The following is a 14,966-nucleotide window of genomic DNA, read 5'->3' as shown; positions in this document are numbered from 1 at the left end:
GTTGCCACGAGCTGTGTTGATGTGGATCTGTGGGGCTGTGAGCCACAGGGGTTGCCCACCCAAGGGCAGTGGCCAGATGGAGAGCAGGGAGAAGTACAGGGGCAGCCACCACCACTGCCCTGCTAGTCATTGTCCCTGAGTATAAAAGAGGGACAGGAGCAGCCTGACAGTGCTGTCAGAAAGGGAAACATTTTCCAGCGATAACTGCTTGAAGTAGAAAATATGCTTGGTAACTGGGGGGCTTGTGTGTCCCCAAAAAAAGTCAGTATTTCCACTGAACTTAGAAATTTTAAATGCTTTCTTTCCAGCATGACGAATACTTTAAATCTCCAACTGTGTAAGTATTTAAGCTCTGTTTCCCTTCCTATGTCTCTTCCTTTTGCGTGGGAGGAAGCAAGATCTGAGACTATCCTTTACTGATTTCAGCTAACCCATGTTCACATTTCAGTCACTCAATATTTACATTTTTTTCACACCTGTTTTTTTTCTGAATATTCCACATGGTAGCATCTCTTCCAGGAAAAACAGACCAAAGTGAATTAATGAGAAAAAGTATTGTTCTGGACTTTGAATTTTTCAAGAACATCAGTGCATTTAAAATTCAGATTTATTTCTTAATTTGGTGTAATTGTCAGTGCTAAAAAGACCTCCTTTTTTGTGAGATATTTTTCCCACCAAAAATATTCAGGCTGTCACAGTAGTTCATTTTGCAGTTTGCAAACATAGGAACCAGTGAAATATAGGTATAAAGTAGGCTTCACTGGCAGTGAAATTCTACTCACAGTAGCTGAGGTTCTTTGCTGCATGTAGGGGTTGCCTAGTTTTGTTTTCTTGCTATAATTCTTCTTGCACTCAAATCCATTTTAAATACTTTCTCGTGCTTACAGATAAGAACATGCAAAACTATTTACAATATCAGAATTTGATCTGAATTTTCTCCTGCAAGAAAGCCTATTAGAGTGGTACATTTATCATTTTTAAACTACCTATTACTTAAGCTTAAAAATTAGTAATTCCCAATCAAAGTCTATGGTAAGTCCCAGCAGATATGTAGCTGTGGATTCTTTTCAGCTGACACCTGAACTGAGCTCTTAGCTTCTTTTCTTCCTACTGTGTTTCATATTTAAAAGTCCACCTCATACTTGGTTTCCCCATGATACTTCTATACTTAAAACATACACTCCTCTCAATTCAAACATGCCAGTGAACAGGCCATAGTTTTTATCAAACAACTATCCCAAACAAACATGTCTAAGAACTAATTAAGACATTATGTCCCAAAATAAAACCAGAAGAATTCACTATTAGATGATGACTGCTTTCCATCCTCTGTTAATCAATCCTGACAGCATCCCTGTCACAAGACTATTGCTTGGCATTCCTTGTGCATTTAAAAGCCTGTTTAAACACCGGTCAGCCTGTTTACAGTGTGTTCTTCTCATCAGTTTCTACAAATATTACACAAATAAACTCAGTGGTACTGTTGGTAACAGAAAATCAGTGGAAGCGTTCCAAGGTGTACAGTCATCTTTTGGTAACCTGTTTGGACTTGGGTCTGAAGAAAGGTGGGTTTGTTCTTTATTTCATTAACACTATATAGTGTTGCTTTTTTTTTTTTTTCCTCCAATGAAAACTTGAAGATTAAAGGCTTTTTTAACTTAATGTATGAAAATAATTGACTTGCAATTGTTGAATATGAGTATCATCCCTAAATGTGTTTCCTGTAGATCTTAACTCTGCATGCCACTTAACTTTTGGTTTGTATCCTGCACCCTTGCCCCCAAACTCCTCCATGCACCAAGGAGCTTATGAAACACTACTGGTAGAATTGTTTTCTTCAGATTTCCTTTAAGTAAAGTACCTATGATAATTACTATGATGCAGAATATTTTGTTATAAACAATGTGGTCTCAGGATGCTAATGGAAGGGCACTGTGTGCCTGTTCCTGGATCCTTCCTTCTCCAGCTGGTTCTCTTTCTTCCATCATGTAGATTAATCAGCTGCAGTGGAGGCCGGGGCAGGAAAGGACCATACAACCACTTTTCCCCAGGGCCCTTTTCCATAAGAAGAGTGGGATTGGGTTCCCGTCTTTATCATATAGCAGGAGCCCAGAGCCAGTAGGCCATTGTCCAATTAAAATTAAATAGCAGCTGTTGACACTTGCTACCACACTAAATTGGTTCTGTGGGGAATAGCCCATTAGAGCAGTCATCGCGACGAAGAGCTGATTGTGTCTTACAGGGGCAAAGTGTGGGGGCTTCTGAAGCTTCAACCTGCCTTCCATCTGTACCAGAATTACATGCTAGGGCAATGTTTGGTGCTGCAACACTTGATGTCATGCCATCTAGTTCAGACTTTGCTTTTCCTACCTTGGTGTCAACCTTACTAGAAATTAACCACAACCAACCGTTACAGCTCTGCTCATTCTTCAACTCGTGTTTCCCAGGCAGGCTGTTCATTTTCCCCTGCCTTTGAGCAGCATCCCCAGCCCGGCCTGCGGCAAAGTAGGGGAAGAGGCTGAGGCAAGAGGCCAGCGGCGACCTCCCCATCTCTTCTTTGGCCCCTTTCGCCGGGCAGGGCAGGAGGAGGCTGGTGCGCCCCGGGGATGACCGCTGGCCCGGGCGCAGACCGCCGTGGGGCTGGGCCGAGCCGGCAGCGGCTACTTCGGCTATTAGCTGGCTGGGAAGGGTGAGGCTCTGGCAGAGGCTCCAGTTCGGGGAGCTACAGGTAGGCGGCGGCCTCCTTTTCTTTTCCCAGGTTCGCGGAGACTTTTTTTTTTTTTTCTTCGCTCCCCTCTCTCCTCCTCTCTTTCAAGCTCTCGCTTTCCGGGTTGGGAGTTTGGTGCGTTCAGAAAAGTGCCTGCAACGGCGCGGGGTTCCCCAGGTGGGGCTGCTCCGGGCTTTTCTCTCCCCTCCTCCTCCTCCCCCTCTCTTTCTGCCAGCTTTTCCTCCTTTGTGGCCGCATCCAGGGCGCTTCAGCCCCCCCTCCCACGTTCCCCTCGGATCCCGTCTCCACTTGGGGGAGAAAAAAGCCGCGCTCTTTCCTGTCTCCCGGCCGCAGGGCAGCACCGCGCCGGCTCTCCCCGCGCCCGCCGTGCGGCGGTGCTGCGGCGGCGGCCGCCCGGCTCCGCTCTCCCCCCGCTCCTCCCGGGGCCGCTCCCGCCTCCGGGGGCCGCTCCCGCACATGGGCGCCGTGCGGGGCTCCCCCTCCGCCGAGGCGGCGGCCGCGGTTCCCCCCCGGCCCTGGAGCGCGTAGCTCGCCCGTCCTCCCGCTCCGATTCATTTGTTGTTGTTGTTCTCCCTCCCTCTCTCTCTCCTCTTTCTGAACTTTTGTCACCGCGGCCGCTGCGCAGATGAAGACTTTTTGCGCCGGGGACGCCTAGCTTCTCCCTCCCCGTCACCGTGCCCTGCGCTGCCCTCCTTCCCCCGGCCGCGATGCCGTTCCCCCTGCGAACCCTGGAGCCCCTGAAGCTGTGCAGGTTGGAGGAGGCCGGCGGGGATGGCGTGGAGCGGGGCGGCCCGGCGCCGGGGGACCACGCCGGGTCGGCGGAGGGGGGCGGCGGCCGCCGCCGCGGCGCGGTGCCGCTCTTCGGGGCGCTGGAGCAGGTCAGCTCGTATGCTCTGGTGTCGCTGCTGATGCAGCTCTCCGACCTCTCCCGCTGCGCCGGCGACATCTTCGGCGGGATCCTCAGCGAAGCGGACTCCCTCTGCCACCGCAACGCCCGGCTCCAGCGCCGCCTCGGCGCCCTGGAGACGCTCCTCGCCCGCCTCGACCACCGCAAAGTCAAGATCCGTGAGTGCGACCTTTCCTTTCCCCGCCGCTGCGAGCCCGGGACGGTGGCGAGAGGGGCTGTCGGGGGGCGCCCGCTCGGTGGCGGGGCGGCTTGCGCGGCCGGCTTTGCTTTATTTATTTGTTTAAAAAAAAAAAAAAAAGAAAAAGAAGAGGGAAGCTGAAGCATCTCCCTCTCGCCCTTCCCGTGTTCAGGTGGCGACGGCCGCCACCGGCGTCCCGCCGCTGCTTCTCCCGGGGCCCCGCCGGTGCCTGCCGGCTGCAGCGCGGCGCTGCTTGTTCCCATCCTGCTGACCCCAGCCCCGGGCTTCTATCCGGCGGCTCCGGCACTGGCTGCCGCCCGGGCAGACGGGTGTCGCCGTGTGGGGCCAGTGGTTGCTGGTGTTTCACCGGTGCCTCTGTCTGGCAGAAATCTACTTGAGTGGGGAGGGGGAGTTGGCAGGGAGGGCAGCGGGGTGACGCGGGGTCCGAGGGGGCTGGCTGGCTGTCAGCGCTTCCAGCGCGGGGGGATTTTAGCTGGGAGGTAGCGTGATAGTCCTGGGGGAGCGCTGGGTGGGTTTGTTTGTATGTTTATGCCGGGTTTGAGCTAGACTTCGGATCAGCCGGGCTTCTGACAGTTCAGCCCACATGCCTGATTAATTCTTTTATATGTGCATGGGAAGACCTCAATAAATAGAAACCTGGACATACTTTGGGGGGCTGGTTTTGTGTCCTTCGCTTCTCCTGAGCTTTTGTTCTATGTGCAGAACTGACCCTAAGTTTGTGTTTACAACTTCATAGAGAGCATAAGCAGCAAGATCAAGATTTGGCCTTGGATTCCTAAGTAGTGGCAGTGTGGGGAGGTTCTTGTTAAGTCTCTTTCTGAGCCACTGTAAAGTGGCCCTCAGAAGCGACTAACTGTACAGCTGCAGAGAGCTATAGGAAAAGTTTTTCTGAGCTTGGTCCAACTTTAGAGAAAGGATCCCATAAAAATTGTATCTGCTACATGGAATTTCATTTGTGTGTGTCCTAGCTCCCCGCAGAGTCTAGTAGCTGGCTTGCAACATCAGCTTAGCTTTCTCAATGTGTTGGAAACATTCAGGAATCCAAAGAACTGTGTTGCAACTTCTGTGGCAGCTGTGTAAGGTATAAGCCTAGCCTAAATAGGACTGCTGCTGGGAGACCACTGATAGTTTTCTTCTAAATGGGAGTAGAAAGCTTGCTTTGCATAGGGCGTACATAGGAACAAAATTGGTAAGGAAGGCCTTTCACAGGTAAGTTTCAAAGAATATGCACACACTGTGGGAAACTTGCCTGTTTCATTGCAGAATTATTCCCTATGGTATACTTCAGTAAACAGTTCCTCCAAAGGAGGAAACCATTGTCACCCTTATGAAAAGGCTATTTCTGTGGTTTGTGTTAGGCTAAAGCTTTGTGATAATCAGTTTGACTTTTTGATGCTTTGTAACTGCTTGACAAACTTAAGGAGCTTTTATTCCTTACCAAAACAGGTATATCCTTTTCTGCCGATATAATTATGTTAGTTTGGCTTGGCATGGCATGGCGTGGTGTAGTCAGACTTGGAGTTAGAATGTTTTACTACTGGGAGTACCTGCAGTATGGTGGTATATTACATTGATGCCCTGGTAGGAAGCAGCATTTATCTTTATTTTAAATAGGGAGCTACTTATTACCATACGCTGATGCAACACATCTAAAGGGAAGAGTAAAATGAGGCTATTGCTGCACTATGCAAGCCCTGAAATTTTACATGTGTCAGACATTTAGTTATTACATTTTTTTCTTGGTCATTGTTTTGCACAAGTTATGTATTTGCTACTTATTTTTTTATTACAATTAAGTCCTTTGAGCGAAGCCTGTTATTGCTTTTAATTTGATGATCTTTGCTCTTGTCATTGCAATTCCCAAAACTGGACGCAGTTCTTATGTTTGGCTTTCTCCATTTGGTTTTAAATTCTTCAGTAAGTGGCGTCTCTACTGTCAAATTTAATCTTCCTACTTAACAGCTGCATTGCTGCTGCTAATATTTACTTTTTAAGTATCTCATTTATTAATGTCAGGGAGAATTAATGATGTTTTCCTTCTAATATGTATTTTTAATTGCGTGAAATACAGCCTTCTTGTTAAGATTATTTTATTTGCTTATCAATCGCAAGGAATTGGTGTGTAGGCTAAGTATATTATTGTGAAGTTACATATAAAGACAGGTCATTTCTTATATGCTTTCTACATATTGTGATCTGCTCACGGAGATCGGCTGGGATGATCAGTTGTAGTTAGCATCACCACCATCTCTATAATGCAAGTCGTCAAGGCTTGCTTGCAAGTTGAACCCTGTTGCTGGCATCAAAGGGAAATATCTGCAAAAGAAAGAGAATGGCTTAATAATGCTGGCTTTGTTGAAGGACAATGACAAGGGGGATTTTTCCTTCCCGTTTTTGAAGATTCAGAAGCTTCATGGAAAAAGCTGATTGCTGGTGTGAGACTTTAAGAACAACATGGACTGTAAAAAATTTGATTGTGTTCCCATTTACTAGATTCTTATTGCTCATAAATTTCTACTTGTGGGGAAAAATATTGTAAATTACTGTATCTCTTGTGGTACGCAGGCAGATGTAGCATGATGTTGTGTCAGATGACACAAGTATTTTGCTCTGGCTTTCAGGATGAGGGGATACGACATTGTATGCCTACTTTTCAAATCATTGGTAATTTCTACTTGAATAAATGGTTCCTGTTCTCTTTGTGGGGCCCAGACAATAGTTTCCTCTTGGAGTACAAGATCCCAGGAGGACTTTACTGATCCCACCATGATCTTCTATGGGAAGGACCAAAGAGGACTAGCAAACTTCAGATCTGGGTCAGAACTGTTTCTTGGCAAGTAGCTGCAGACTGGCAGCTGGTATAAGCTACACCATGTCCCTGGTACTTGGGAAAGTTCGTACTTTGAAATTGTGAGGGTTTTTTCTTTTGTGTGCTATAATAATTTTGTTTCAGTGTAATATCCTTGAGATAACTGGGGTCCATTAGTGTTTGTTCCTCCATGAGCAGGAGTGAGTGTGCAAGGGAGGGAAAGCAGGCAGAACAAAGCTCTTTGTCTTCAGTTAGTTGTTCTCTACAGCTGTGGACTGTGCTTGCTTGTCTGGCTGTATGGTGTGTCCTCTGTGGGTGTGTAGGATCTATGTGCTCCTAGGTGTGTGTATTGGAGTGTGAGTAGATAAATGTTGCTTGAATGATCTCAGCTGTTTCTCTTCTGTTGTATGATGTTTGGTATCCCATAATGAATGTATTTGTTCAAGTAAATCCTTTCATTGCACCAGAAGTGAAAGAAGTTTCTAATGTGGCAAACTGGTCAACCATGTGCTGCATTGCAGTAGGTGCTCCGTCCTTGCAACCCTTACAAGTGGGAAACTTCCTCATCTGTCAAGAGCGGCTGGACCTGTGCCACGTCCTTTAGCTAGGAGGCCGGCTTTCCAAGGGGTTTGCACTGGTGTGCCACACACACTCAGAGTTTAGTTTCATATACTTCAGTATACTGAAGGTAGCTTTCAGTTGTGTGCAGTCTTAGTGGCGATGCTTTTTCCAGGGCTTACCATGAACAATGGGCTTCATTGGAATGTTCAGCTCTGTCCGGTTTGGTTTGTCTGTCTTAAACTTTCCATTTACAGTGGCAGAGCTTTGCATGATGAGCAGGGTGTTGTGCCATTAGAAGGGACATGAAAATATGAGACATGTCCCCAGGGGCTGATGACTGGTTTATAACTCATGGTGGTGGGAGGCATTAGTGGCTCAAGGTTGGTTTATTAAATTGAAGTGCAATACGCAGTACTCATGACCTTAGTTTAACTGCTTTAGCCAGGTCTAGAGAATTAATTAGATTTGGTACTCTTTGTTTTTAACAGTCTTTCATCAGGATTTCATTAAGCTTATGTGCGTTGCTGTTTTGCGTGGTGTTTTGTTGTATGTTACCAGCATCCAGCTGCTGTAATATGGATTACACCATCGAACTTGCCTAACAGCTTTTCATCTTCTAGCAGCGTGCATCTGTAGCTGTGACCTAGCATTAGGTGATGTATTAATACTTTCCATCACTTTCAGTTCTTAAACGTAAGGGTGGGTGAGGACAAGTGCCTCTTTGAAGTGATCAGAGCTCATCAAAAGGCATATGATGGCAGCAGAGAAATCTTTCATGAATTACAAGGCCAGCTCTTGGAAAGTGCTGTGAGGCCTTGAACAGTCATTGTTTTCATAGGGCAAGAAGAAGGACATTTTTTCCATTAATATTTGTCTTCAACCATCTGCAGATACTTATGCAAAATTTAATATTGCTGTTCTTTTCTGTGAATCCTAATGGCTTGACAGACTGGAAGGCTGTCCCTTCCGTCTTCTGTGCTATTTATTTTTAGTCTTTCTGAAGAGATATTTTGAGAGAAATGCTGGGAGGTTAACCTAATGACAACTTCTGGTTCAGTTTCTCCAGCAGCAGGATGGGGTTTGGCCAGTTGTGCCTCCTGTTCTAACAAGAAGAAACTGATCCTGTGGGAGGGAGGAAATGCTACCTCCTAATTAGTGTTGTTGTTTAAAATCCTTCAGTGTTTGGTTTTAAAGGCACAGCATAATCATTTGATGTTCATGCAGAATGTGTATACATATGTATGTATTTTTTTCAAGTTTAAGCATTTTAATGAAAGAGAGCTATGGGGGTGGGGAATATGGCTTTCTATTTGTCTGGATGATGTAAGGACAACCCAGTTTACACTCCATCTCCTGCTATTTTGTTTAGTAAGTATTTTCCACTCTTTGTGTGTAAGGCAATACAGGAGCACGTTTCCTGCTTCAGCCGAACAGGAAGCTTTATTCAGCTTATTCCTAGGGAAACCCCTCCTCCATCCCGAGCCACCAAAAATGAGCATTATTTGAGACAGTATCAGCAGCAGGCAGGAGATGAATGGGCTGGCTGACTTTCTGGGCTTTCTGTAGCTTCTGGTGGAAGGAAAGAGTGTAGAAGAGATGTCATCTTGTAGTGGCAAGAAGAAATCTTCATTAGAAAATGGTTTTGAAATAAAAATGCAATCCAATGGAAACACTACCTTACCTCCCCCCTCCCCGCACCCCCCCCCCCAAAAGAAAACCACCAAAACACAAACAACAAAACAAAACAACCTAAAACACAAACCCCAAAGCCAACCACCAAAACAATTGTGTGTTGTTGAGGAAGCTTTGGTGAGAAAGGACTGACTTTCAGGGGAAAAAATCTGTTCTAACAGTATTTGAGAGCTACAGTTTGGCTACAGTACCCTACAGATGCTTTAGGTGACCACACGCAATGGTACTTTTCTTCTCTCTTTTGCTCTGTAATATGAAGATTCAGCAGCAAAGTTCAAACCATGTTAAATAGTTAACGGCTCAGTTCGCCTAGGAAGGAAAAAAAAAGGTATTTTCTCTTTTACCCTGTTGTAATCATTCAGATTGCTGCTAAGAAGCAATATAACTCTTGTTTTCTTTAGCTAGTGCAAGACTAATTATCTGTGGAAATTCAACCTGATCCAAAGGAGATTTCATTTGAAATAAGCAGGAAGAAAGTCTGAGTTAGAAAAAGATTTCCCATAGGGACCGTGGGCCAAGTCGCTGTCCTGCTGAGTGGCAAAGCTCCAGCTGAATTCAGTTTGATGAAGGTTTGGCTTGCTGTTTTGAAAACCGTTGACACTCTTTGGCTGAAATTTAGAGCTTCTTTGTGTATTGCTCAGAACCTATTATACAACACCTATGAACGTTTATTTCCGTAGATCTTATGATTGGCTTGATCATCAGGAAAACAGCGTTAATGAATTAAACATACTTGTAGTTAGTTGTTTTTAATTAGGATCTATTTTGAAGGTTCCTAGATATTTTAGGGTAACATAAAACGTCCTCAGAAGTTTCTCTTCCTATTAGTACTGGCACAGTCTCTGCTTGGTTGAGTGTAAACTAGTAATCTTGGTCTTGTGGGATTCTCTCCGAAGATGTTAATATGAAGTTCCTGCAGAAGAGGCATTTTTTGGGTGAACCTATTAGCAAACATAAAACAACACAGTGGAAAGCCACTGAAATTCCTCAAAACCTCCGTGCTGGAATTTAAATCAGCCTCTAACTTGTGGAGAGTGAGATGAGGCTTTCAAGGGGGATGAGGAGCAGGTTATCCCATGTGTGCTTGATGATTCCCGCACCCTCCTCTGAACTGGTGCCATCAGCCATGGGATGCTTAACGTTGTCAAGGCCATATTCACTATGGTAATTTCTGGCCTTTTTTTGTATTTCTGGGTGAAGGAAGGCCAATTTCCCTTGCCTTGTCTTTCTTTCCCCCCCCTGAATATTTAAATAAATGATACAATAAATGAGGGCATGTGCTTTGGTTCACGTTATCAGGAGCATTAATGCACCACAAACAGAAAGGGAGATTGAGAAATAGAAGGAATTAAAAAACACACATTGAAGGCTTGGCAATTATGCAAAGTCCTGGTTTCTTTTGTAGTCATAAACTAACTATCAGCAGGCGAGATCAAAGCTGTCCACCCTAACAGTTAACAAGATCAATTAAACATGGTAATTAAATGTTGTTCTCGGCTGTAGGTTTGATAGGAAACCTGCTGGTCGGATGGCAGACTCCAGAGAGCCTGCATGACATGCCACTTAAGAGACTAGGAAAAAGATCTTTCTGCCCGTGGGTTAAGCACGGATTAATGTGGGTGGACTTCGCAAGCTGTTTGTATTTATGTCATACCATGTTTTAGTTGGGCAGGGCTTCTTCTGGCTTCAGGCCCTCATGGTTTGTTTTTTTTTTCTTTGTCATTTGTGAATTATGGTGTTTTATGCTAGGTCATTTCTATTTATTTATTTGTTGGCCTCCTGTCTTTTAATTGTACATATGAGATTTCATTGCCCTTTGAGAATGATGAGTAGTTAGAACATGAACGTTTAAGGTCCTACTGAATGTGGTTGAGCTTCCATCTCAGTGCAGTTTGGGGGCAGAGGAGCTGTGCCTGCAGAGAGAGACAGTGCTGAGTAGCTGCTTTGCCATAACTTCTCTTGGTATTTTCCCAATCAGAGCCACTGGTCTACACACTTTTTAAGTGAAGGCCTGATTAGTCTTTTTTCCCCTTACTTTCCTCTTTCTCTTTTTCCTTCATAGTTTGGGCTCCCCACCCTGCCTCTTCTGAGGGGTGGAAGTTTCAATGTCCACTCTGCACCTCCCCATCCATGCCATGCCTGATAAAACTGGCCTTGGGCATCTCCCCTTCCTCAAATGCAAGGCTCTCTGCATGCCTGACAGTTGGTAGGATTTGGGAGGAAGGATGTGAGGGGATGGGAAGCAGAGATAGGAAAAGGTGACGTTTGATGGAGCTTTTTGCTTTCTCATGAGCTTTCTGGCTTTTCCCCTTGTCGCTCCTCCGTGTCATATCCCTTGCTGTTAGCCCCAGTGTAAGAGCTTCCTGGCTGGGGTTGTGGCACAATGGACAGCACCATAGTAATAGTCTTAATCCTGCTCAAGTAGATCCCTTTGTCCATTTTTAATGCTTCCCTTCCAAACACAGAGATGTCTATTGCTCTGCTATAGGAGTGTAAAACAAGAGCAAAACCATGTACACCATAACAGCAGTGGAAGTGAGAGTATCCAGGTATTACTTGAAATAAGAAAACCTCAAACTCTAATGAATATCTGTGAATATCCTATAACTTTTGAACTTAAAGGATACTTTAATGTTTCAATAGGTTTAATTTCCTTAATCCAGATGTGAGCAGCAGCTCTGTTTTAATATGAAATTTAACATTCTGATAACCCAGAGATCTGTTAAGCTACTGGATTTGATATTGCTTTTACTGTAATCAGACTGTATTCTAAGCAAATTTTGATTAATCTAAGCTTGTAATTTTTTAATTAACTTCGCTCCTACTTTTCAGAGATTAGGACTGTAGCAGATGCCTCCTGAAGTAAACTGGAACTATGGTTGCTGTCTGAAGAACTGAGCTACTCAATTTTTCTACTAGCAATAAATACTAATGTAAATTGTAGGATGATCAAGTAGAGATTTCAAGCATATTGAGTAATAGTGATGGTGGGTTTTTATTTTATTTTTTCTGATTGAATGGCCAAGCAGAAAATGAAAACAAGAGACTTCTCCAGAATACTCCAAGTGGTAACATCTTGTACTTGAATGCTCTTCTTTCTCCTTGTTCCTCCCATTTTTTTTTTTTTCCTTCTTAGTACCAAAATGTTGGCTACAGAAGAGCTCTCATCAGCTTTTAAGTATTGCCGCTCACTGCCTTACATATATTCTTCTGTGTCTGGTTGTTGGCGTGTTAAGCTTTCTCAACAGCACAAGTTTGAGTGAGAAAGCAAGTTTAGTCTTTCTTCTGGCAGGCTGTCTTCGGTTTTGGCAAGTTTTGGCAACAGATGGAGTTTGCTTACGGGAAGCTCAGCAGGACCCGGGAGGAGCACTTTGTGGGTTATCTCTAGTGGCACCTTTTGTTCCTGTTGTATGGGAGGGAAGAGCTCCCAAGTGAGTGGTGTTGGCTTTCCCTTCCTGTTCAATATCTGGTTAATGCTAAGTAACTGGTTCTGCTTGGGTGGCTCAAAAAACCAAGTGATGTTTGGCTAATTCAGTATCTTTAAACATTATAAAGAAAACCTCAAAATTTTAGTCACATTGTCCTTAGTCACATTGTCACTTAAAACATTTTGAATTAGAAAAAAAAAACAACTACTGGGGAATGGGAACAGGCTCTTACAAAACTTATCTAAAACATTCCCTTTCTTGTTAGCTGGGGTGCTTGGTATTCAATTTAGAAGAAAGCACAAGCAAAGCTTGATTACACAGCAGGATCTACATCTCATCCCACTTATTCTGGACATGATGCAAATAAAATCCTTGTTCTCAAACATTGAATGATACAAGAAATTCTGGAAATAACTACTCTGTAAGACTGAGATATATGTGAATGTATATATGAACAATAATTCAATTTAGTATGTAGCTTATACTGTTTTGATTTGTACTGTTGGACCCTATTTGTGAACTTTGACATTTTAAATAGGGGAAAGAATAAGTTTGTTCTACATGTGGTATGAGGGAGAAAGAGAATGAAAGTAATATAATGTTCATAATATGCCTTGGTGTGTTAGTTTAGATGCAGTTTTCTAAAACTTGTTTATTAACATATTTCCTTGTTCTGTTAAAATACAGGTACGTGGTTACTGTGCAGTTCCTCCTGCTAATTTTTTTATTATTATTATTATTATTAGCATGTGTATGTGACAGAATATCAAGAGTATTATAAGGCACAACCATACTTATCACAAAAAGTCAATTTGCAGTGCTGAATGCATGCCATAGGGAATGGGTAGGAAGTAGAAGGGCGATAATGGAGGAATAGCAGGATTTTGTACCAGTTGTGCTGGGAGCTTGTTGGAAGCTCAGACATGGGAAACTGGTATAGCAACCGATCCCCCTGGGGCCGACACCCTTCCCTATATCCCTGGCTGCTGCCCTCGCCGTGGGGAGGGTGTGTGGTCCTGTTGGGCAGGCTTGGACAGCCCCCGCCCTGCGGGGAGCTGTGCTGCGGAGGCTGGGGGGGCCCTGACCCCGTCCGGCTGCAGCTGGGCTTGCGCACGTTGCGCAACGTGTGCTGAAGTGGATCTGCCTCCGTGCTTGCCGAAATCCTGGGTAGCATCGTGTAGGGCGTACCTCATCCTGGGGAGGCAAGCGTGGTCTGAACAAGGGTGGTTTAAATGTAATTAGATTATTATAGTTTACTTTGGAATTACAGACGCAGCTATAATAATATAATAACTATATTATAAAGTATACAGAATTACAATCTATAATTGTGATCTTTATGTTCAGGAAAGATAGGAAAGCTAGAGAAAATGAGGTGAGTGTGAGCCAGTTCTCTCGCTCTGCCTTGTCTTGGTGGTTTGCAGTAGGACAGGGCTGTCCTTCAGCAACAAGTCCCATGCACAGAGAGGAGGGAGGCTGCACTTGCTTATGGTGGAAGAAGGTGAGACTTCAGGGTCGGCCTACTTGCGATCACAAATGTCCTTAAAACATTCCAAAGTGCTCATTTAGCACAGCCACAATGCAGATTTAACTGTGAGCACGAGACTCTGCCCCAAGAGAGTCTAGTCTTAACACATACAAGTCAAGCTAGAAGATGGCAATTTAGTTAAGTGTGGTTTGAAAAGATCTGTGTTGAAGAACCCAAAGTTTCACAATAGTTATGGGCCTTCTTGAGGTCTAGAGGAAGAGCAGGTAATTAGAAATCCACAGAGTGTTTGCCTGAGGCAAAGAATACCACAAAAACTTTAGAGTTCTTGGTGGTTTTTGTTTGTCATGTTACAAAAGCCTCTGTTTATTCCATATCTGTTACAGAGACATTGTGTCTACTTAATGGTAACGAAGACCAAAACCATCTGCACTACTTGTTATCTTGCCTGCTCCCACTTGTTTCTGAGTTTGGCTTCAATTCTGTAATTTGTGATGTGCCCTCTGCAGAGCGTGGTAACATGGGAGGGAGCGCTCTTCCAGGCATGTTGTTTTGACCCTGTTGCTTTAACAGAGCGTGTTTTCCTCTCCCACCCATTTTCCCAACACACAAAATATAGTAGCTTTTTTCCTTAGAAACTATTTTGTTACTGTTAGTAACCTTGCTGACAAGTTGTGAAACTTGCTGCGGTCTGGAATTAGGTATAGCTTGTAAACAGCAGGGTGGAGAGTAGGTAACTTAGCACTTTATGTAGAGATAATGTGCTGTAGCTTGACACATCAAATATTTAAATGATTTAAATGCATTGTGTAGTACAACTGATGGAAAAACAAATTAGGTCACAATAGACAAAAGCCTGTCATCATCTGAGCTCCTGTCAGCTTGGCATGTTTGTGCTCCACTGGTTTTTATCACTATTTATGTCTATACACATATGGTATTTCTAATTTATTATTAGTGACTTAAAATAAACTATGAATAAACTTAATCCTGAAAATAAGTGAAATCATGGGTTTATTTCTGGTAAAAGTTTGAATCCTGGAATATGTGAGCATTTAACAGAAATGAATATTGGAAAAATGGCTGACTGACAAAAGGCAGATCCAAGGGCAGGTTTTGATATGAATGCTGTAGCCACACCCTGAAGTGACCAGAC

General features: G+C 44.2%; 1 protein-coding gene across 6 annotated transcripts in view; it reads left to right on the top strand.

The window, feature by feature from the left end:
- The first annotated feature begins 2,770 nt into the window (after positions 1 to 2,770).
- Positions 2,771 to 14,966, top strand: part of NHSL1 (NHS like 1) — a 180,786-nt gene continuing 168,590 nt past the window's right edge. For 2 of the 6 annotated variants that reach the window (XM_065057152.1, XM_065057150.1), the window contains exon 1: positions 2,811 to 3,793. In XM_065057152.1, coding sequence (XP_064913224.1) covers positions 3,436 to 3,793 — 358 coding nt within the window. In that variant the 5' untranslated portion in view covers positions 2,811 to 3,435. Of the gene's footprint in view, positions 3,794 to 5,024; positions 5,044 to 14,966 lie in introns of those variants that run through there. The other 4 variants (XM_065057148.1, XM_065057167.1, XM_065057151.1 and 1 more) reach the window with 4 other exon arrangements.

This window comes from Columba livia, chromosome 3 (genome assembly GCF_036013475.1).
Source record: "Columba livia isolate bColLiv1 breed racing homer chromosome 3, bColLiv1.pat.W.v2, whole genome shotgun sequence".
NCBI lineage: Eukaryota > Metazoa > Chordata > Aves > Columbiformes > Columbidae > Columba > Columba livia.
Note: the sequence above shows the minus strand (reverse complement) of the source record. Positions and strands in the feature narration are given on the sequence as shown.